Source organism: Macaca fascicularis, chromosome 1 (assembly GCF_037993035.2).
Source record: "Macaca fascicularis isolate 582-1 chromosome 1, T2T-MFA8v1.1".
Taxonomy (NCBI): Eukaryota; Metazoa; Chordata; class Mammalia; order Primates; family Cercopithecidae; genus Macaca; species Macaca fascicularis.
In genome coordinates, this window is record NC_088375.1 from 72,064,016 (window position 1) to 72,086,528 (window position 22,513).

Genomic DNA, 22,513 nt, shown 5'->3' on the forward strand with positions numbered 1-22,513 from the left:
TCAACCTTCAAATATTTTTTACATTCTCTCTGTCTTCCAGGAGTAGTGATAAGAGCTAGTGATGTAAGGGTAACAAAAACGGACTCATTCCCTGCCCTCACGGAGCTTGTACAGTCTGGTGGAGGATGTAAACACTAATCAGGTCATCACACAGACAAATGCAAACTGTCAGTGGTCTCATGCGCCAAGGCTGTTTACAAAAATGTAAACAGTTATGAAGTGGTGAATGTTGGCACCCCAGCCAACCCACAATGCTGCTGGCAGATCAGTTTAAAACACTGGACTCAATGTGCCACCCCTCGCTTAAACTTTCACTGGCTCTCCCATGGCCTCTGGAACAAAACTCACCTCTGGAGAAGATGCTCTTCAGCTGTTCCTGCCTCATTTCCTGTCCTCTTCCAGATGCTCAGGGGCCCCCCAACTACAAGCTCTGTCCTTTCAGGGTCTTCTGTCTTTGTATGCAGTTCTCTCTGCCCAGAAAACTCTTCTCCCCACCTCCACTTGCAAAATCCTGTCCATCCTTCCATCTCAGCTCTGTTACTTGAATGTGATGCCTGTCTTGACTATTTAGTCGGCTAAATCTGTCACTCCCTGCCTCTACTACCACAGAACATTTTGTACAAGTCACCATAACTACACTTATCCCAGTGAACTGTGTTTGTTTGCAGCAAAACACTGTGGTTAGGAGCATGGACCCTGAATTCGGACTGACTTGGAAACCAAATTCTGCAATTTATTGTGTGGCCTTGAAAATCATTCCTTCTGGGCCTTAGTTTCCTTCCTAATCTGGGGGATGAGGGGTATGATACCTAACTCATTAGGCTGTTGTAAAGATAAACGAGGTAATGTGTTTAACGATGGAGCATGATGCCTGGTCAACAATACTCAATAACTAATGGTGAGTATTACCGAACTTGAATGTGCCAAATGCAAGGACCTAGGACTACGTTTTGTACATCTTTCTTATTATTTTTTTTTTTGAGACAGAGTTTCGCTCTCATTGCCCAGGTTGGAGTGTAATGGTGCGATCTTGGCTCACTGCAACCTCCGCCTCCCGGGTTCAAGTGATTCTCCTGCCTCAGCCTCCAGAGTAGCTGGGATTACAGGCATGCGCCACCACGCCTGGCTAATTTCGTATTTTTAGTAGTGATGGGGTTCCTCCATGTTGGTCAGGCTGGTCTTGAACTCCCAACCTCGGGTGATCTGCCCGCCTCAGCCTCCCAAAGTGCTGGGATTACAGGCGTGAGCCACCACAGCTGGCCGATTTTGTCCATCTTTCTATCCCAGTGGCTGGTCATAGTCCATGTTTCTTAAAATGCATAAATAAAAATACTATCATAATGTCCTTTACTTGAAGAGCGGTTACAAGCTTATTTAGTTGGTCACTAGTAAGGACTTTTTTGTTTTCTTTTGAGACAAGGTCTTGCTCTGTCACCCAGGCTGGAGTATGATGGAGTCATCACAGCTCACTGCAGCCTTGACTTCCCAGGCTCAAGCAATCCTCCTACCTCAGCACCACTTGAGAGGTGGTTAATTTCCCATAGAGATGGGGTCTTTATGTTGCCCAAGCTGGTCTCCAACTCTCCAATTCCTGGGCTCAAGTGATCCTCCCACCTTGGCCTCCCACAGCGTTGGGATTACAGGGCTGAGTCACTACACCCAGCTGAGAAAGCTGTTTTACTGAAATGCCAAAAATTCCACTGATTTTACATCTCCAATCATATTCATCCTTTCCCCTTGCTAAACCAGTCCTGAACTTACAGAGGTAACTGTTTGAGGTTCTAGTTTGAAGTAGTATTTTCTGCTAAATGATCTCGTCACAATTTTAGTCTTTACTGCATGTACGTCAATTCCAGTCTTTACATAATCATGTGGAACACGGATTATATTTTCCTTTCTCATATGAAAAGTAATAGCGTGCATGTGTACAGGATTTACGTTTCAGGCTTTGTGGGCTTTAAATCCTCTGACTCCTAACCCAAGTGACTTTTCTAAGATCACAGTTGGTGGGTGGTCAAGCATATTAAAACCACTGCAAACTCTAGCGCAGTGTCCTGGACACTGGCCACAGCATCGCATTATCCCCCAACAGCCTAAATTCCTTGAAGGCAAGGTTATCTCTGGCTTCCTCTGCATCGTTCGCAGCATGCAGAGACTCGGTGAGCTGGGCTGGCCAGTGCATTTCCTCTTCCGTCAATGTAATTCTACTAGAGGAGCAGAGGGCAAACTACGTTCCCATTAAAGCCACAAGGTTTAAAAACCTCTAACCTTGGAAAAGTACACGTCAACCCTCTGCACAGCAAAATTCTCTACTGTGGTTTCCCCTCTGCCGCTTTCTCCTTGGCGTTCCCGATCACTGCCTTCAGGGGTCTTTACAAGGGCAAGTGAACGTAGGGTTTGGGGGCCGGCTTCGCCCCCTTCTATTTACCGGGTGCTGGTGGTCATCCTTCGGGCCAGGCTGACTGTCTAGGGGTGGCCCTGGGATACCTGCTCCGCGCAGGTGACCCCCCTCCCACCGAGGAGGGCGCGTCCCGCTTGCTCCGTGGAGACGCCGCGGAGGCGCACACGCCTCACGCCCTCCTCGCAGAAGCCACAGGGGCTGCGGCTCTTTGTCGCGGCCACACCGGAAACGGCCCGGAGCGCGCGCGGGGCGGCCGCCGAGGGTCCCGGCGCAGGGCGGGGCCGCCGGGCCCGTCCCCCTCCCCGCGGGGGCGCGCGAGGCCCGGGCGGGGCCGCCGTCCCTTCCGGGGAGCAGGGAGCCGCCGCCGTGTCCGCCGGGCGGCTCCCACCCCGCCCCCCGCAGCTCTGGGTGACGCGTCTCCAATAACAGCTCGCCAGGAGCCGCAGCTCGGGCACAGCCGGCGCCCGCGCCCCGCCGCCACCATGAGGGCCGAGGGCCTCGGCGGCCTGGAGCGCTTCTGCAGCCCGGGCAAGGGCCGGGGGCTGCGGGCTCTGCAGCCCTTCCAGGTGGGGGACTTGCTGTTCTCCTGCCCGGCCTATGCCTACGTGCTCACGGTCAACGAGCGGGGCAACCACTGCGAGTACTGCTTCGCCAGGTAGGGCGGCGGCGGCGGGCGGGAGCCGGGGGCGCCGAGCGGGAGGCTTGGATCGCGGCGCCAGGAAGTGCGTGCGGCTCGCGGGGTCCTAGCGCCGGCCTCTAGGGCGGGGTGGGAGGCGGGGAGGGGAGGAGGCCCCGCGCTGAAGCCTCACGCCGGGCACCACGTGCGAGAGGAAACAGGACCGGTGCCCACTGCACGCCCTGCGCTGCACGTTTTCAGTTGCTCACGCAGGATGCGCAAACTCGGGAGTGCAGGTTCCTGCCTTCAAATGTGAGCTCCGAGCCAGGCTTGTTCCAAGCCTGGGCACTCACTGCCCTCCCGGTGCATTGGCAGTGGAGCCCCAAATTTGGGCAGCCACGGGCTGTCACCTTTAACTTATACTTCCTGCGGTGTATGCTGCTCCCCACAGGCCAGCCCTGCTTCAAATTGGCTGTTTCTTCCAAGGAATTTAATGACTTAGTATATGTCTTGTAAAGTACGTTTACGTGTTAAAGTACGCTTACATGGGTGTTTGGAGGGACGCCAGTGAGCACTGACCACACGCCCTGGATTCTGAGGCGCTGCAACGATGAGTTGCAGTGTCCAGTTTTGGTTTGGAAATAGGAAGACATGGTCGCAGTAAGGGATTGGGCAAGATGTGTGGTTGCTAACGGTATTTAATTGCAAGATACCATATGTATATATGTGCCTGTGTTTGTATATATGATGCATATACATTGGCACACACCAACACATATAATTATATCCTCAACTCTTATGAGAGTTTCAGAGCTGAAAGGCACATCAGAAATCACCAATTCGATCCTGTTTTTCACTTAATAGATGAGAAAACTAAAGCCCAGAGAGAAAGTGGGGTTACCTTTATCCATTCACACCAGTAGTGAAGGGAGTGAAATCTGGCCTCATTCACTTCTGCCTGTTTCTCACTGGTTAGGTGCTCAGTAAATTGACTAAGGCAGGAGGCATGGCTTTGGGGTTAAGTTTATATCAGGCCTTCCAGTACTCTGAGTAGAGACCGTGTTTTGCTTTCTTTGAACCTCAGTTTCTTCATCTTTGAAATGGAGATTCCTGGGCTGGATTAAGCTGACCTGCAGTCCTGCAGGGACCTTTTGAGTACAGGTCTCAGGTCCAGCATACTCAATCTCTCAGACCTGTGTGCCTTATTCTACAATAAGACGTAGCAAAAGAAGGGACAAAGGCTAAATATTGTAGTAATCTTGCCCAGACTCCCTGCCAGAACTGTCTTCCGCTTGGGGGGACCTGGAAAGGAACTAGACACGGAATCATGCCGTGGGCAGCTTAAGGGCTGTATGTGATGTGGCTCTTTGAATTGGTGAGCCAAGAGCTAAAGGGTCATGGCACCACTTTGCAACGTTTGAGTGAAGTGAGCATTGGGTTTTCCCAAAGTTAAAAAGGCTGCTGTGACTGGTCCCTTGATCTTCTGAGCCTTGCTGTGGCTCGGAGTCTGCAGCAGCGTGGGTGTCTGCAGTGGCAGGAGCAAAGCAGGTCAGGCAGCACCGAAGGAGCCTCCATCAGGGATCCTGGCAATTCCTGGAAGCCATCACCTAAGACCATGGATGCCAGGCACATAGTAGGTGCTTACTTTATATGGGTAGTTGCCGTTCCTGGCCCCCAGTGAATGAAAGATCAAATCCCTCTGGGTTTAGAAGGGATTAGAAGAACTGAGAGATGCTTCTGTTTAGCCGTAAGTCTCCTAATTGTTTCTACTACACATACTCCCAACCTTAGAACATTAGTGGATAGTGAGATGCAACTTCACAAAGCATTCAGCCTGGATTATTCTGCCATATGTGACAGTTTGCTGCCTTTTTTGTTACTGCATTTTTCTGATTGACATTTATTAGTGTTATTCACTGTTGCCTTGGGTCCCTCACCAGGGCTGCAACTTGCAATGGCGTGTTATTACGACTTGCAAACCCCTTCTCTGTTTGATTTCCCTGAACTTCTGTCAATACCCATAGTTTATTTCCTTTCTGTTTCCCCAAAGAATTTTTTGAAATCAATTAAAATAATACAGAAGAAATGACAGCCATGATACTTACGCAATTAGAAATATCTGTGTACCCTACTTTATGATTTCTATGAAATCTGAATCGTTTAGTATTAGTGGTTAGATCATCTGATAGATTCAGCATCAGTTTCTCTGTCAACAATTCGTATATGACCTAGGACAAATCAGTCTGTCCAGATGTATGAGAGGAACGTGTGTTTTCCTCCATAGGGCCTCAAAGTATTGGAGTAGAATTCTGCAAATGTTCATACATACAGGTCAAAATCTGCTGCCTGCCTCAGCCCCACACACCCAAAAGAAAACTACCCCTTATCCTTTCTTTTGCCGGAAGTTTAACGTAAACAGTATTGCTTAAGATAAATGAACGACGCAAGAATTTCCATGTCATATTAATTGTATCAGGATCTAACTTTTTTTTGAAGGAAAGAAAAGTGATTTCTTTAGGTAGGAATAAGTATATTCTACAAATTGAGAAATAATGGAAAATGTCTTAAGTCTCAACAGAATGGGATTCTTATGGTCAGAGCAATTCAGACAAAGGTTTGTTTGGGGAGTTTTTAATTTGTATCACATTTCTCAGTCTGGTGGGTGCCACTGGAGAAGATGCATATCTTGCCTGAGCTGCTAGAAGGCAGCTCCTAATAATATATAAATTTCTTCCACTTGGAACCTGTCCCTATCAGACTTCTCAGATACACTTTATACACACATACACACATAAACGCACACATACATATTTTGGCCATTTATCACCATTTTTGGCGGGTTTTTTTTTTTCCAGATATATAGATGTGTTTGTTTGTTTTGAGGCAGTTCTTGTTGCCCAGACTGGAGCGCAATGGCGCGATCTCAGCTCACCGCAACCTCCGCCTCCTGGGTTCAAGCAATTTTCCTGCCTCAGCCTCCGGAGTAGCTGGGATTACAGGAATGCGTCACTATGCCCGGCTAATTTTCTATTTTTAGTAGAGATGGGGTTTTTCCATGTTGGTCAGGCTGGTCTCGAACTCCCGACCTCCTAAAGTGCTGGGATTACAGACGCGAGCCCCCGCACCTGGCCAAGTATGTTGTATTTTAAACTGAGTTTTAGACTTTTTTTTTTTTTTTTTGAGACAGAATCTGGTCTCGCTCTGTTGCCCAGACTGGAGTGCAGTGGCACGATCTTGGCTCACTGCAACCTCCGCCTCACGGGTTCAAGCAATTTCCGGCTAATTTTTGTATTTTTAGTAGAGACGGCTTCATCATGTTGGCCAGGCTGGTCTCGAACTCCTGACCTCAAGTGATCTGCCCGCCTCGGCCTCCCGAAGTGCTAGGGTTACAGGTGTGAGCCACCGCGCCTGGCCTAGACATATTTTAACACCCAATGTGATTTGTCTCAGAAGGAGACAGGGTTCCATTTAAATATTTGTTCTGTGTGCCGTTCCTCAGGTAGGCAGATGTCTCCCTTTTGATATTTTGTTCTCTTGGCTCATGGGTTATTTAAGGGTGAGATTATTGTCATTTCTTTGTTTCCTCTGAGTGTAGTGGGGAACCAGGAAAGCCCATTTAGCCTCCTTGGAATAGAGCTGTTAGAACCCAGTTTCAGTGAATTTTGGTCATGTCTGGCTTAGATTAGTTGTTTTAAAAAATAAATTGTTTGCATGAGCCAAACGCTGTGATTAAGGTGTCCTGCTTCAGCAGTTATAAAGACTTTTTTCTCATGTCCCCCAGATTTATTCCCTAGTGTATTCATCTTAGCTTTCCTCTTGTTTTATCAAACCGGCAGAATAATTTTTAGTTGATCTTTATCAGTATTAAGGGCCATGAAATCCTAATGCTGTTTTCCTGAAGTTCTGTGAACTAACCCTGGTTCTGGCTGTCTGAAGCTGTGCATGAGAAGGGGACCTTGTCCCCAGGGCTGCTGTGACTCTGGCTCTCCTCAGAATGCTTTCAGAGTTGTCTCGGGGGAGAAGTGGCTTCAGATGGATTTAAATCATTATGTTTTCTGAATTAAAAAAAATTGAATTACGTGCTCTAATAAAGGGATTCCCCTTCTTTTTTAGATGTAGTTTTATAAAATAGGTGGTAAGACTAAAACATACATACAACAGATTTCCTGTAAAAAGTTCCATTAAAGAATACAAAATTCAGCAATCTGTATGTTAGGTAAGGAAATGCTGTTTTCACTTTCCGCCTTTCACAGTATTTCAAGGTTTCCTGTACATTAATGCATAACTTAATGACAGGGATATGTTCCAAGAACTGCCTTAGTAAAGCAGTTTGGTCCTTGTGCCAGCATGCTAGAGTATACTTACACAAAGCTACATGAGAGAGTCTACTATTCACCTAGGCTGTATGGTGTAGCCTATTGCTCCTAGGTTACAAACCTGTACAGCATGTTACTGTACTGAATACTGTAGGCAATTGTAACACAATGGTAAGTATTTGTGTATCCAAACAGATCTAAACATAGAAAAGGCACAGTGAGAATATAGTATTACAATCTTATGGGACCACCTTTGTTCACGTGGTCTGTCATTGACTGAAATGTCGTTAGTGCATGACCTTATTTCAGTTGAAACCGCAAAGCAGGGACTTTGTGGCAGGTGGATTGGGTTTGAATTCTGATTTCATTCTTTCCAGATGGTTTGTCTTTAGGCCAGTTATCACTTAACCTCTCTGAACTCCCAGGTTCCCTTATCTGTAAAATGTGCATACTAATGCCAGTGCCATTAATCCCAGCACTTGGTAGGCTGAGGTGGGAGGATCGCTTGAAGCCAGGATTTTGAGACCTGCCTGGGCAATGTAGCAAGACCTCATTCTCTACACACACACACACACACAAAATGTATTGAGTTTAGCCAGCTGTGGTAGCCCAGGCCTGTAGTCCTAGCTACACTTGGGTAGGCTGAGGTGGGAAGATCCCCTGAGTCAGGAGGTTGATGCTGTAGTGAGCCATATCACTTACTCCGGCCTGGGAGACAAAGTGAGACCCTGTCTCTTAAAAAAATAAAAATAAAAAAGTACGGGCTGGGCATGGTGGCTCACGCCTGTAATCCCAACACTTTGGGAGGCTGAGGCGGATGGATCACTTGAGGTCAGGAGTTTGAGACCAGCCTGGCCAACACAGTGAAACCCTGTCTCCACTGAAAATACAAAAATTAGCCGGGTGTGGTGTAGTCCCAACTACTTGGGAGGCTGAGGCAGGAGAATGGCTTGAACCTAGGAACCCAGGAGGCAGAGGTTGCAGTGAGCTGAGTTCACGCCACTGCACTCTAGCCTCCATCTCAAAAAAAATAAAAGCATGTGAACACCCACCCTACCAAGCTCAGCATGAGAATTAAATGACAGAGTGAAGAAAGTTAGGTACTCAGTACAACCCTAGCACACAGTGAGCCATCAAAATCACAGCCTGATCTCTTTTTTTTTTTTTTTTTCCGAGATGGAGTCTCATTCTGTCACCCAGGCTAGAATGCAATGGCACAGTCTCCGCCTCTCAGGTTCAAGTGATTCTCCTGCCTCAGCCTCGCGAGTAGCTGGGATTACAGGTGTGTACCACCATGCCTGGCTAATTTTTGTATTTTTAGTGGAAACGATGTTTCACCATGTTGGCCAGGCTGGTCTTGAACTCCTGACCTCAGGTGATCTGCCTGCCTAGGCCTCCCAAAGTGCTGGGATTACAGGCATGAGCCACCACGCCTGGCCTGATCTCTTATACTTGTTAATGAACTCTGCTGGCTAAATGTTTCTAACTTAATTAAATTGTGTAATAAAATATTACAATTTTAGGGGCGTTTTTATGGAGTTGTGGGGAGGAGTGGATACTGGGAAGGAAATACTGGAAATTGTTGACCAGTGGAATCACCATTAAGCTGGCCTATTGGCTGGGCGCGGTGACTCACACCTGTAATCCCAGCACTTTGGGAAACCGAGGTGGGCAGATCACCTGAGGTCAGGAGTTTGAGAGCAGCCTGGCCAACGTGGTGAAACCTCATCTCTACTAAAAATACAAAAATTAACTGGGCATAGTGGCAGGTGCCTGTAATCCCAGTTACTCGGGAGGCTGAGGCAGGAGAATCGCTTGAACCCGGGAGGTGGAGGTTGTGGCGAGCTGAGATGTTGCCACTGTACTCTAGCCTGGGCGACAGTTAGACTATGTCTCAAAAAAAAAAAGATGGCCTGTTGACCCATAGCCACAACCAGCACTTCTCAACCTTGGGTTCCCCAGAATTAACGATGGGCGTCTGGGGTCAGTTTTCAGGATTTTTCAAAACCTAATGGGAATAATATAACATACCTACACAGGTAAACCTTCTTCAGAAAAGAGCCTTTTCTCACTCCAAAGTGCTTAAGCACTTTAATATTCTTTTAATAAGATTAAACAAATATTTATAGAGAGAAATGGAAGGAAACAGAATTTTCCACATTGCAAGGATATCAGGGCTCCTTTCTGCCTTTTACGTTCAGCACAATTGTTTCAGCTGCAGCAAGGAGCCGGCCTTTAAGACTTCAAATGTGCCAGGTGCTGTAACTCACGTTAATTTTTCATATGCGGGGAACATAATTTCTGTTATAGCTTATAGGGACTCAGTGACCAAGCTGCACGTTTGGAACCGATTTCAGATGAAAGAGACAGAATAACAGCAGGATATCCTGAAGTGAAATTCAAACCCTGGTGAGTTAAAACCACCATCTAACACCTTTCCCTCCCCAAAGCAATTGCACAGAATCCTCTCAATCAAAAAAAATCTGAAGAACCTGTATAAAATGGCATTTCTTTAAATCATATTGCTCTTTGCAGCCCATAAAGCATTTCCAGATACATTCTTATTTTGATCCTTCCAAGGATGGCTGGTATACACAGGGCCTTATTCCATTTTACATAGAAAGAAACTGAGTGTTAGAGAAGTTAAGCAGTTTCTCTGAATTTCACACCTTTTTTGTCAAATATTTATTGAGTGCCTCTTAAAGGCTGGACTCCGTGACCTTCAAGGATGGAGCGAAATCCCCGTGTTCTTTTTGTGATCTTTCGGTGCCCCCTTTGGCCTGAACCTACTGTGTGGTTCACCTGGGCACTTAACCCTACTTTACTACTGTGTGGTTCGCTGGAGACTGGGGACTTAATCCATCTCTGATATCTCCTTGATTGAACACAATTTATAATTGCCCAACAACTTAACAAACGAATGCGTTGTTTAAAGAATTGTTTTAAGTTTTAAAAAATGATTCAGCCATTTTAGATCTATATCTTATGCTGATATGGACTTAGATTATAATGCTTTGAAATTTGCATAAGAGCTACACATATTCTTTTATATGTATGAATTATTATGTAATAAAACATAAAAAGAACACGAGGCTTTGGTCCTTTTGTGGGCTTGGAATATTTTTAATATTACGCTAGGACTAAACCAGAGTTAGTCATCTCAGCCTTTATACCTACATATAAAGAGTTTCGTTGTGCACATGTACCCTAGAACTTAGAGTATAATAAAGAAAAGAAAGAGTTTGTTTCTGTACTGTGTGATAGGGCAGCATCAGCCCACAGCCTTTTTTTTTTTTTTTTTTTTTTGCTCCTTAAGCAAATCCATCCTTCAGGCTCTCTCTCTGCAGAAGTTAAATCGCTGAGTTGTGGAAATGGAATTTATGGTGCAGCGGTAGAAGGAGGCCCCTGGTTGGTACTCCTGTAGAACAGGCAAGTTGCACACCACCTGTGAGAAGGTTCTTGTAAAACTATGTTACATTTCTTTGAAAAGATACGGGGCTCACTGCTATAGTTTGGCAGGAACCTGGTCTTGGGGAGAGCTCAGAATTCGTGAGAATTCAGGACAGCAAAATTGTCTCTTTTAAGATTTGATATAGTGAGAGAATTGCAAAGGAAGTTTCTACTGTATTTGGGTGTTTTAGGCTTACTGCTTTGAACTTAGGTTAATATTCCCTCCTCTTTTCCCTGTCAGTCTAAAAATATGAAATAATTACTGTTTTATGCCACTTTATTTCTGTCCTCGAAGGAAGCCATCAATAATTACAAGCATGCTTTATCTTCCTGGAGTCATGAATAACTAAATTCACTCCCCCCGATCCACACACATCTTTTTTTGGACCTCAGATGTACAGTTGAGGTAATCATACTTCTGAGTTCAAGGCATGCTTTTATCTGGTATGTGCAAGGCAAGTTTGGTTTTTCAGAACGTCCCCTCTCATTTCTGGCTCTTCTCGCAGGCAGCTCCTCTATGGGTTTCGTTGTGTATCTTTGAATACGTGTGTATGTGTGTCCTGATGATCACTCGGGAACTAGACACACCTAGAACAAGTTACCCTGATTGTCCTTGGCAGATTCAGACCTTGAGCTCTCTTCTGATCCTCCTGCTCATTCAGCGTTTTTCTGTAGCTGTGTCAGGGCAGGGGCCCCTGCACTGGCCCCTTCCTCCTGATGAGTGGCCTGTTCTGACACTTGGGGGAGGCAGGGCATTTTGAGGTCTCCTTTGCCTCTCAGGACCTTGCATTGTTAGCCCACCCACATCCCCAACGTTCACTTCTTTGGATTTCTAGGAAATCTGCAGTAGTTTAGGGGTGCAGTCCTTTGGCAGGGAATTAACTGAAGTACCTGCCTTTTCAGGGGTTGAACCCATGACCTTGGCCTCATTAGAGCTGTAACCAGTCACAAAGCACACACCTCACTTTGTGTAACTTCTGCCGACTTGTTCCTGCCACCCTCCGCGGCCTCCTATTCAATTGCAAAGGCGTTCACACCAACACAATAGAACAGAAGGAAATCAGATCTCTTCAAGACTTCTCTGAAGGACAGAAATATGCAATTTAGCAGGAAAATAATACAAAAAAAAGTCTTGAAGGTTCAGGAAACAACTTATCTTTCTAGTCCATACATTCGCTGAGAATCCAGCTGTGTCTCTCAGATTCTTCTTCAATCAAAAATTTAAAAATAGTATGGGACTCCTTGTGTCAATTTATTAACATAAAATCTAGTGACTCTTGTACATGAAGTGGAAGGTTTCGGATGACTAGGTAGAAATATTGCATGTATATTATTAAAATGGATTGGGTTAGCTTTTATAGAAAAAGTAGATCTGAGAATTCATAAGTGCTTGTCTTTGGCAAGTTTATAGTCCCTAGAGATAAAAATGAATGCGTGCTATAATAACAAAGACACAGTTGTGTCTTAGTGAGTGCTCTGTGATGCACAGGGTGTGTTGGTGCCCAGGGGACACAGAGTCACCATGGAGGAGAAGAGAAACAAGGACAACTTGCTAGAGAAGTGAAATTCACACAGGGCTTGAAGACCTGAACGTATCTTGGGGGAGGGACATGATAAGATAATCTGGCTGTCCAAAAAGATACAGGTTTTTATTAGAGCCAGATAAAAATCTCAAGGATTTTATGTCTTGGCACTTGGAAGGAGTTATGTTGAAATCTGGGTTCTCATTAATCTATGGGTACCAAGAAAGACTCTTCAGGGATGTAGGTACTGGCTCATATTTTTGAGGAGATGGTGATTTTTCTTACTCTGGTGATGTTTGGGTAGGAAACATTTGCTCATTTGCCACCACCTGAAAAATCTCTTCTCTGTCAATTCCATGAATCCGTGGTACAGTGACAGTTGCTGTTCACAGCGATAACCTCATATGTTCTTAAAACTTCAACAATAAGACACATTTAATTATGAGCCAATAGTATACTCCCTAAGGGTAGGAATTCTGTTTTTTAACTCATTCAAAAACATTATGGACACTTAGTGGGTTCTACAGTTCTGGAAAACAACTCCAAAGAAAAGGAACAAAAATCCCTACCACCATGGAGCTTATTTTCCGCAGCTTTTATTCATCTTTATTTTACCCCCAGTTCCTTGGACTCTGTAAGGCTTCAGCAGATGCTGTATAAAAGGCAGGAAGGTTTGCAGGTTTTTCTTTCTTCTGATCATCCACGTATGTCATGAAGAACATTCTGTTAACCAGAATGTTTAACCATGTTGGGACTCAGAAAGTGATACCCCAAAGTTTGGCCCTTTGGCATACAGAGCACTCTCCACTGAAGGGGGTTGGAAGGGCCTCAGAAGCAAAGACTCTGTGACCTTCCCTGCCCGTCAGTCTATTACCATTGTTAGCTCATACCCTTTTGTCCATTCTTCGTTGAACCTAAGCATAAACATAGGCAGTTTTCCTTGAGTTCTTGAGTTATTGGGCTCTCATTCTGAAGGATCTTGTGTCACGTAAAAACTTTGACTAAATCAATTTGTTATGTTTTTATCTTGTTAATCTGTCTTTTCTTCCAGGGGTGTTGGCCATGACCCTTGTGATGAATGAGGAAGGACATCACATGCTTCCACCCCTACAGCTACAACACCCTGTCTCATGACTGACACAAGCTAAGAGAGAGCTTTGATAAGATAATACTTAGGTCCAATGAATTGGCAACATCCCTATGTTGGTTAAAATAGCAGCAGCTCTGGGTAGATATATTTTAGAAGTTAATAAAATATGACCTATCCATACACCCGAGTAAATATTTTGTTTTATTTTATTTTATTTTATTTTATTTTATTTTTTTTGAGACAGAGTTTTGCTCTGTCACCCAGGCTAGAATGCAGTGGCTCGATCTCGGCTCACTGCAAGCTTCGCCTCCCAGGTTCATGCCATTCTCCTGCCTCAGCCTCCTGAGTAGCTGGGACTACAGGTGCCCGCCACCACGCCTGGCTAATTTTTTTGTATTTTTAGTAGAGACGGCGTTTCACTGTGTTAGCCAGGATGGTCTCGATCTCCTGACCTCGTGATCCACCCGCCTTGGCCTCCCAAAGTGCTGGGATTACAGGCGTGAGCCACTGCGCCTGGCCACCTGAGTAAATATTTTAAACAGTAATCTAAAAAAACCCTTTAGGGTGTTTTTTTTTGTTGTTTTTTTTTTAAACTTTAAAACATTCAAGTTAATAAGGAAGTAGGGATTTAGGAAAAATCTATTTCATCCAGTATTTAATTGATTTCTGCACATGTTCCAGCTTTACAAGATACTCAGCTACTAAATATTTTCTAGGTGCAGAGAGAGAGAGATAGAGAGAGAGAAGCCCACCTTTCTTGATCTAACTCTGTCTGTGAATCTGAGGATTGCCCCTGATAGAACTCCATGGTAGATTAAGGGCTTCCTGATGGACACCCTCAGGCCAAGCCTCAGGAGCCATATCTGAGTCTAGCTTGCTCTGCTGTGTTATTTTCACTCTGGTCGTCCTAAATTGCTTATAGTAATGAATACACACGTGCACACACATATATGCACCTTGCTGATTCTCTTGTCCGTGTCCCTCTTTGCCTGGCTCTCTCCTTTGGTTCTGAGAAATCTGTCCTGATTTCTGCAGGCTAGATTAGTTCCTTTCATCTTTGCTCCCACAGCACCTCATACAAACTTCCTTTATCACACTTACTCCTTGTATGCATGAACTAGGTCTTACTCATCTTTGTAACCCCAGGATTTAGCAAGAAGACTAGCCTCTGTTCCTGCAGTAAATATTTGTGAAAGGTACTAGTCTCATTTCTGCATCTTATCTTACTAGTGGCCCTTTGCATAGGCCTCATCATCTCTCTTAATCTGCAGCTGTTCGTTCTTGGAAATGACTCCTTGTAAATACTCTCAGAACTCTTCATTGACTCCCTGCTTTCTTCAGGACAGATTCCCTACTAAGTGCCCCTCCCATCATATCCAGCATTATCCCTCACTGCATTTTGACTTAGACTCTAAGTTCAATTTGGGTGGTCTTTGCAAAGCTGAGGAATGTCATTCTTCATTCTTCCTGTTGTCCATTTGTCATCTAGAATACTTTTCTCTGTAATATTTCCTTCCTTATCCTCTGCCTTCTTCCTAGGTAAGGCCTTAGAGCCTCCGTTTGTTTATACTCAAGAAAGATTCAGATCAAATTGCATCTCTTTCCAAAGCTTTTTCTGATTCTCTTTTTTTATTTTGTTTTGCTTTTTTGTTTTTTTGAGACAGAGTCTCTCTCTGTCACCCAGGCTGGAGCGCAATAGCACAATCTTGGCTCGTTGCAACCTCCGCCTCCCAGATCCAAGCGATTCTCCCGCCTCAGCCTACTGAATAGCTGGGATTACAGGCGCGTGCCACCACGCCTGGCTAAGTTTTGTATTTTTTCATAGAGATGGGTTTCACCATGTTGGCCAGGCTGGTCTCGAACTCCCAGCCTAAGGTGATCCACCCACCTTGGCCTCCCAAAGTGCTGGGATTATAGGCATAAGCCACCATGCCCGGTCCAAAGCTTTTTCTTGACTACTTCAGCCCACACATCTTTCATTTTATTTATCAACTTGTTTGTATTTTGCAATAATTTACTATTTGTATTTATTGAACATCATACTCTTTCAAGCATTGTGCTCTCACTGTGGAGTTTCAGAGATGAGTAAGACAATAAGCTCAGTAGGTGCTATTTCCCTAACTTCTGTGTCTTCAAAGAGCTCAGTCCTAGGGGTAGCTTTCTGCTCTCAATTCCGGGTCATGTGGGCCATTTGGATGCTGAATCATTTTGCCTGATATTTATATTTATTTACCACTCTCATGTAGGCAGGGCAGATTTCCCCAAATAGCTCTTTTTTTGGCGGGGGAACGGAGTTTTGCTCTTGTTGCCCAGGCTGGAGTACAATGACGTGATCTTGGCTCACTGTAACCTCCGCCTCCTGGGTTCAAGCTATTCTCCTGCCTCAGCCTCCCGAGTAGCTGGGATTACAGGCATGGCGCCACCATGCCTGGCTAATTTTGTAATTTTAGTAGTGACGGGGTTTCTCCATGTTGGTCAGGCTGGTCTTGAACTCCCGACCTCAGGTGATCCGCCCACCTCAGCCTCCCAAAGTGCTGGGATTTACAGGCATGAGCCACCGCGCCCAGCTGCTCAATTTTTTTTTTTTTTTAACAACTATATTATTTCCCAGTATGGCTGTAGCACAGTACTTTTGTACCTAGAAAATAACACTTTTGAATATAAATTACTTAGCTATGATAGATTAACATGTCTTCTTACTGCCTTATGTGCAAGATTTTATAGTATAAAAAATGTTCTTCATTCAGAGAAATACAAATAGAATCAATAAGGATTGAAAGAAAAACGTCTGCTAAATCTGTTCAGATGGCATCTGATCAGTTTAAGTTTTCAAGGTAAAGTCCACAATTGGGGGTAATTCGCCTAAACAAATTGGTAATTCAATTTTTTATATTTTGTTTGCAAGAAAATAAAACTGAGGGGATGAGAGAATGTCGACTCTTAAAATTCTTTTGTAGGCAATTAAAAAGAACATTTTCCAGGCCAGGCACGGTGGCTTATGCCTGTAATCCCAACACTTTGGGAGGCCAAGACGGGCGGATGGCTTGAGGACAGGAGTTCAAGATCAGCCTGGCCAACATGGTGAAACCCTCTCTCTACTAAAAATACAGAAATTAGCTGGGCATGGTGGTTCATGCCTGTAATTAATCCCAGCTACTTGGAGGCTGAGGCTGGAGAATCTCTTGAACCTGGGAGGCAGAGGTTGTAGTGAGCCAAGATTGCGCCACTGCACTCCAGCCTAGACGACAGAGCAAGACCCTCTCTCAAACAAACAAACAAACAAACAAAAAACACACATTTTCCCGTAAGTAAGATTCAGAACAGGTCTGTCTGGACAGGTAGTTAACACTCATGTTTTGCTGCAGCGGACCTGACCATGTTCTGGGAACTCACAATTAGCATTAGACTATAAAGGAATTTTTACCATGGTTTATTTGTGTTTTATGTACAGAATGTTGAAGTGAGGAATACTGTTAGGAGTATTTTAAGTTTTCAAGTAGTTAAATTCATATTACTTTGGTGTTGTTGTTTTCCTTGATATTTAATCACATGAGTTTTATGCAACAGCAAGCATAGGGGACTCTAATAATATTGGTATACATTACAAGGTACTAATAGTAACATCTGTCATTTAACTGGAAGAAACAGTCGATATTATTTTATTGTCAGTTCCTTTATGAGAGAACTGAGTTAGAAAGGCATTCGTTGTTTTTTTGCTTTTGACTTTTCAATCAGAAGGCATTAGAGAAGTAAAGATAAAAGTAGCAAGGAAGTGTCATTCTGACCTTGCACGAAAGTTAAGACCGAGCGTTTCCAGAGGAAAATGTGAAATTTAAAAGTGCGTACATTCATTCTTTGGACGAGCTTTAACTATTAGAAATTGTGCAGGGCCTACAAGAGGAGCTTCGGATATAGGTGTCCAGGAGCTGAAATGAAAATGTAATGTTCGCTGTTTCACAGGCTAAATATTTCTCTCCTATATTCATAAGCTTTGTGAATTTCTTTTTTTCTTTCTAAGGCAAAGGTAAATTTTGTCTGGGCCAGAGCCTGCATGAAAACAAATCCGTGTTATTTTGTAACTAGGTCAGCCATCACCCTAACCACTAAACCCAGCTTCCTCCTTGTAAATTACAGCTCCAGTTCCAATAGTTGGGAAAACCTATTAGTTGCCACCTTACTGCCCTAAATATTTCCTGCCTCCCCAAGAGGATGCGGGTTCTAACTTTTAACAAGCCTCAGAACAAAGCCTGGTGCTGAGCGAAGGTTCAGCACAGCCCTGGGAAGAAGCCCCCTGCTGCACGTGGGTCCCGTTCACTGTTACATTGTGGATTAAAGTGATGTGTGGAGCACCTTTCACTATCACACAAAAACCTGTAGCCTGAGTATTATCCTTGTCCCCTGACCAGGGTTATAATAGGGTTCTGCCACAATTCCTCCAATTTTTATTTCTCTTAAACAAGATTGGAGGCCTTGCTAGGATAACCACCCTCGCTGGGTGGGAGGCTAACTTTGTTTCTGATTGTCTTATTTCAACCTATGGTGAAGTTATATTGCGCTGCTGGGCTTTTTTCCCTTTCTCTTTTTCATTTGGCTGGGGCTGCCTCTGTTCAACAGAGCAGACTTGTCACTTCTTCTGTCACCATTAGTTAAAAGTAATTGTTATTGCAAACCCCGTCTATGCCAGTATCATTTTCTTTCATGGTGAAACCCATTAAGCATTCATTTCAGTAGCAGAAAGTAGGGAGCTTACAGAATCAAATCCTTTTTATCTAGACCAACAGCACCTGCGGCAACGCGTTAACTAGCAGGAGTTGTTAATTACATTTCTAACTTGTTGATCTTCATGGTTTCCGATTTTTAAAAGCAAGGAAATTAATCGCTGTGTGTGTCTCCTCCAGTAGGAAATGACAGGAGCGTGTCTTCTAAGTTCTGTTGCAGTCAGTAATAATCAAATACTTGCATTTTCCTGTGACATTTCTTTTCTTCCTTTGTGGATGGAACTATTTCTTACGTTCAAAGAGCCCTTCTGTTCACAGCAGGGTAGATATTTGCCCATAAAACAAAGGCTTTAGAAACATAGATCCTCTAGCTGTGAGTCTGAGTGAGACTGTGCTGATGGTATTTCAATAGTTGACATCACTTTAAAAAAAAAAAGCACAAAGACTAATTATAAGTGTGGTAGTACCCAGCATTTATTGAACGTTTACAGTGTTCTAAGCGATGTGTTAAATGTTTGCTTGCATTTTCTCATTTAACTTTCATAGCAAACCTATGAGGTGGAAATGATATCTTTATCTGACAGTGAAGGAAACTGAGGTTCAGAAAGGACTAATAACTTGCCCCAGATCACATAGCACATCAAGTACCAGAAAGAAAAAAGGATTTGAGAGAGGGAAGTGGGAAGAGTAACTCATCATATTCATCCTAAATTGTGAGACAGGAATCAAGAAGCAGCAGAACGAAACCTGAGGATTTTTTTCCTAAAACTTGCACCTGCTTCTAGGATACGTCGTCATCACAGATTAGAAAAAGACAGGGTCAGCTACTTTATTCTTATGTAAACGTTCATCATCAAGGTGGTTAAACAATCTGATCCATCCTGTGATTCATTCTTAAGAATATCAGAAAAATCTAAACAATCTGCCTTGCAGAGTGCTTCAACTGTATACAGCAATTTCCACACGAAAAAGCCACTCCACCCAAATGTGTTACCATCGGCCTGTGACTCCACATTCTAGAAGCACATTGGAATCTCCTGGGAGCTTTCCAAAAGTCCTAGTGCCTGGGCCGGACACATACCAACTGAATGAGAACTGATGAGCCCTGCCCCAGACAGCCAAGGTTGAGAACCACTGTGAGAGGTTATTAGTGATTCACTCTACACTTTCATTTTTGTTCCACTCCTTTGGGGTTCAGTTCTTTTTTTTTTTTTTTTAGGGAAATTTTGTTTTCTTTATTCTGCGCAGTCTTTTCCCAAACTTCCTGAACAATTCAGATCATATTACATTGCAAACGAAAAATTTACGACTGGTCTTTTGTAGAAACAGAGTTTATTCCAACTGCTTTGTATATTCCTACAACGAAAATGGATAGCCCATATGAAGTTTCTCTCTGGCTGTAACTCTTCAGTCAGTAATAGTCGAACACTCACAGGATCTCTCTCCTTCTCTCTCCAGCACATGTACTACACATGCACAGTGCAGGTACCAGCTCAGCAAGTTGTAGTTTGAATTTCAGCCCTGAGACTTACGAAGAGTTTAAATTTCTTGCTAGCTGTGGAAAGAACTGAAGCACACGTCTGAATAATTTAAACAGTGCTTCCTACCCGCCCCCACCCCACCTCATCTAGAATTGCTTAAACCAAAATAGATCAAAGCCGATTCTTATGTTATTCACTATCAGTAACAGTAGCTATCAAAAATTGTTAGCTTTTCTTCTCTTCTCTGAAGGCAAGCTGGCCCAAGAAGACCTATGTTAAGAAAATTCACACTGCTGAAGTAAATTAGAGATGACACAAACAAATGGTAAAACATTCCATGCTCAGGGATTGGAAGAGCCAATATTGTTAAAATGTCCATACTGCCCAAAGCAATCTACAGATTCAGCACTATTCCTACCAAACTACTGAAGTCATTTTTCACAGAATAAGAAAAAAACTTTCTAAAATTCATGTAGAACCAAAAGAGAGCCCAAATAGCCAAAGCAATCCTAAGCAAAAAGACCAAAGCCAGAGGCATCACATTACCCAACTTCAAATAATACTGTAAGGCTATGCTAACCAAAACAGCATGGTATGGGTACAAAACAGAGACATAGACCAGCAGAACAGAGTAGAGAACCCAGAAATGAAGCTGCACACTACAGTCATCTGATCTTTGACAAAGTCAACAGAAATAAGCAATGGGGAAAGGACTCCCTATTCAATAAATGGTGCTGGGATGACTGGCTTGCCATATGCAGAAGAATGAAACTGGACCCCTACCTTTTACCATATACAAAAATTAACTCAAAATGGATTAAAGATTTAAATATAAGACCTCAAACTGTAAAAATCCTAGAACATCTAGGAAATACCGTTCTGGACGTTGGCCTTGGGAAAGAACTATGACTAAGTCTTCAAAAGCAGTTGAAACAATGATTGACAGGTGGGACCTAATTAAGCTAAAGAGCTTCTGCACAGCACAAAAACTATCAACAGAGTAAATAGATACCCTACAGAGTAGAAGAAAATATTCACAAACTATGCGTCTGACCAAGGTCTAATATCCAGAACCTGTGAAGAAGTTAATTGAACAAGCAAAAAACATTAAAAAGTGGGCAAAGAAGACATACAAGTGGCCAATAAACATGAAAAATTGTTCAACATAACTAATCATCAGAGAAATCCACATCAAAACCACAATGAGAAACCATCTCACATCAGTTAAAATGGCTATTATTAAACAGTGAAAAAATAACAGATGTGGCTGTGCATAGTGGCTCACACCTGTAATCCCAGCATTTTGGGAGGCTGAGGCAGGAGGATCACTTGAGACCAGGCGTTTGAGACCAGCCTGGGCAACATAATGAGACCCCCATCTCTACAAAATAGACAACAAATTAGCCAGACATGATAGTGTGTACCTGTAGTCCCAGCTACTTGGGAGGCTGAGGTGAGAGAATCACTTGAGCACAGGAGTTTGAGGCTGTAGCCATAATTACAAGCCATGATCATGCCATTGCACTCCAACCTGGGCAACAGATTGAGACCCTGTCTCCAGAAAAATAAAAAAACAACAGATGCTGGTGAGGCTGTGGAGAAAAAGGAATGCTTATACATTGTTGGTGGGAATGTAAATTAGTTCAGCCACTGTAGAAAGCAGTTTGGAGATTTCTCAAAGGACTTAAAACAGAACTACCATTCGACCCAGCAATCCCTTTACTGGGTATATACCAAAAGGAAAATAAATTGTTCTACTGAAAAGACACTCAAATGTTCATTGTAGCACTGTTCACACTGGCAAAGACACAGAATTAACGTAGGTGCCCATCAACAGTGGATTGGATAAAGAAAACATAGTACATATATACCATAGAATGCTATGCAGTCATAAAAAAGAATGAAATTGTGTCTTTTGCAGCAACATAGTTGCAGCTGGAGGCCCTTATCCTAAGCAAATGCAGAAACAGAAAACCAAATACCTCGTGTTCTCACTTCTTTTTTTTTTTTTTTTTTGAGATGGAGTCTCTGTTGCCCAGGCTGGAGTGCAGTGGCGCTGTCCCGGCTCACTGCAACCTCTGCCTCCCGAGTTCAAGTAATTCTCCTGCCTCAGCCTCCCGAGTAGCTGGGACTAGAGGCATGTGCCACCATGCCCAGCTCATTTTTTGTATTTTTAGTAGAGACGGGGTTTCACCATGCTAGCCAGGGTGGTCTTGATCTGCTGACCTCATAATCCGCCCGCCTCGGCCTCCTGAAGTGCTGGGATTACAAGCGTGAGCCACCGCGCCCAGCCGTGTTCTCACTTTGAAGTGGGAGCTAAACATTGGATATTCATGGACGTAAAGATGGCAACATTAGACACTGAGATTACTAGGAAGGAGAGAGGGGAGGGAGCAAGGGCTAAAAAAACTACGTGTTGGGCACTATGCTCACTACCTGGGTGATGGGATCATTTATATTCCAAACCTCAGCATCATGCAAAATCCCTATGCAGCAAACCTGAACATGTACCCATAGAATCTAAAATAAAAGTTGAAATTATTATTTTAAAAAAGGAAAATTTGCATATAACCAGGTATTTGGTTCACTGAGCATACGTGTAGTAAAGTCTTCCCTAGAGCCAGGCAGAGCTTTTCAGTTTTTAGTGAGGAGTGCAGTGTTCTCTCACCAGATTCCTAGAGGACATGATCCAGCTTGGACTCTCCCAGGATCTGTTGGAGAAACAAGTAGCCTCACCATACTGAATGAGAGGAAGGACCTATGTACACAATAAATACATCAATCCTTGCTTTCTTACAGTCTGTTTCAAGTGAAATGGGTTCCTGGAGCACAGTGAGTTGAGAGACGCTCTTGTGTGGATGTTCCCTCCCCGTATCTCATTTTGAAAAATGATCCTGGATCCCCTCCCCATTCTATCT

General features: G+C 43.8%; 1 protein-coding gene across 2 annotated transcripts in view; it reads left to right on the forward strand.

The window, feature by feature from the left end:
• Positions 1-2,561: 2,561 nt before the first annotated feature.
• SMYD2 (SET and MYND domain containing 2) overlaps positions 2,562-22,513 on the forward strand; it is a 55,778-nt gene continuing 35,826 nt past the window's right edge. Inside the window, exon 1 of one of the 2 annotated variants that reach the window (XM_005540829.4) lies at positions 2,562-3,056. In XM_005540829.4, coding sequence (XP_005540886.3) covers positions 2,884-3,056 — 173 coding nt within the window. In that variant the 5' untranslated portion in view covers positions 2,562-2,883. The remainder of the gene's footprint in view (positions 3,057-22,513) is intronic. The other variant, XM_074036488.1, reaches the window with a different exon arrangement.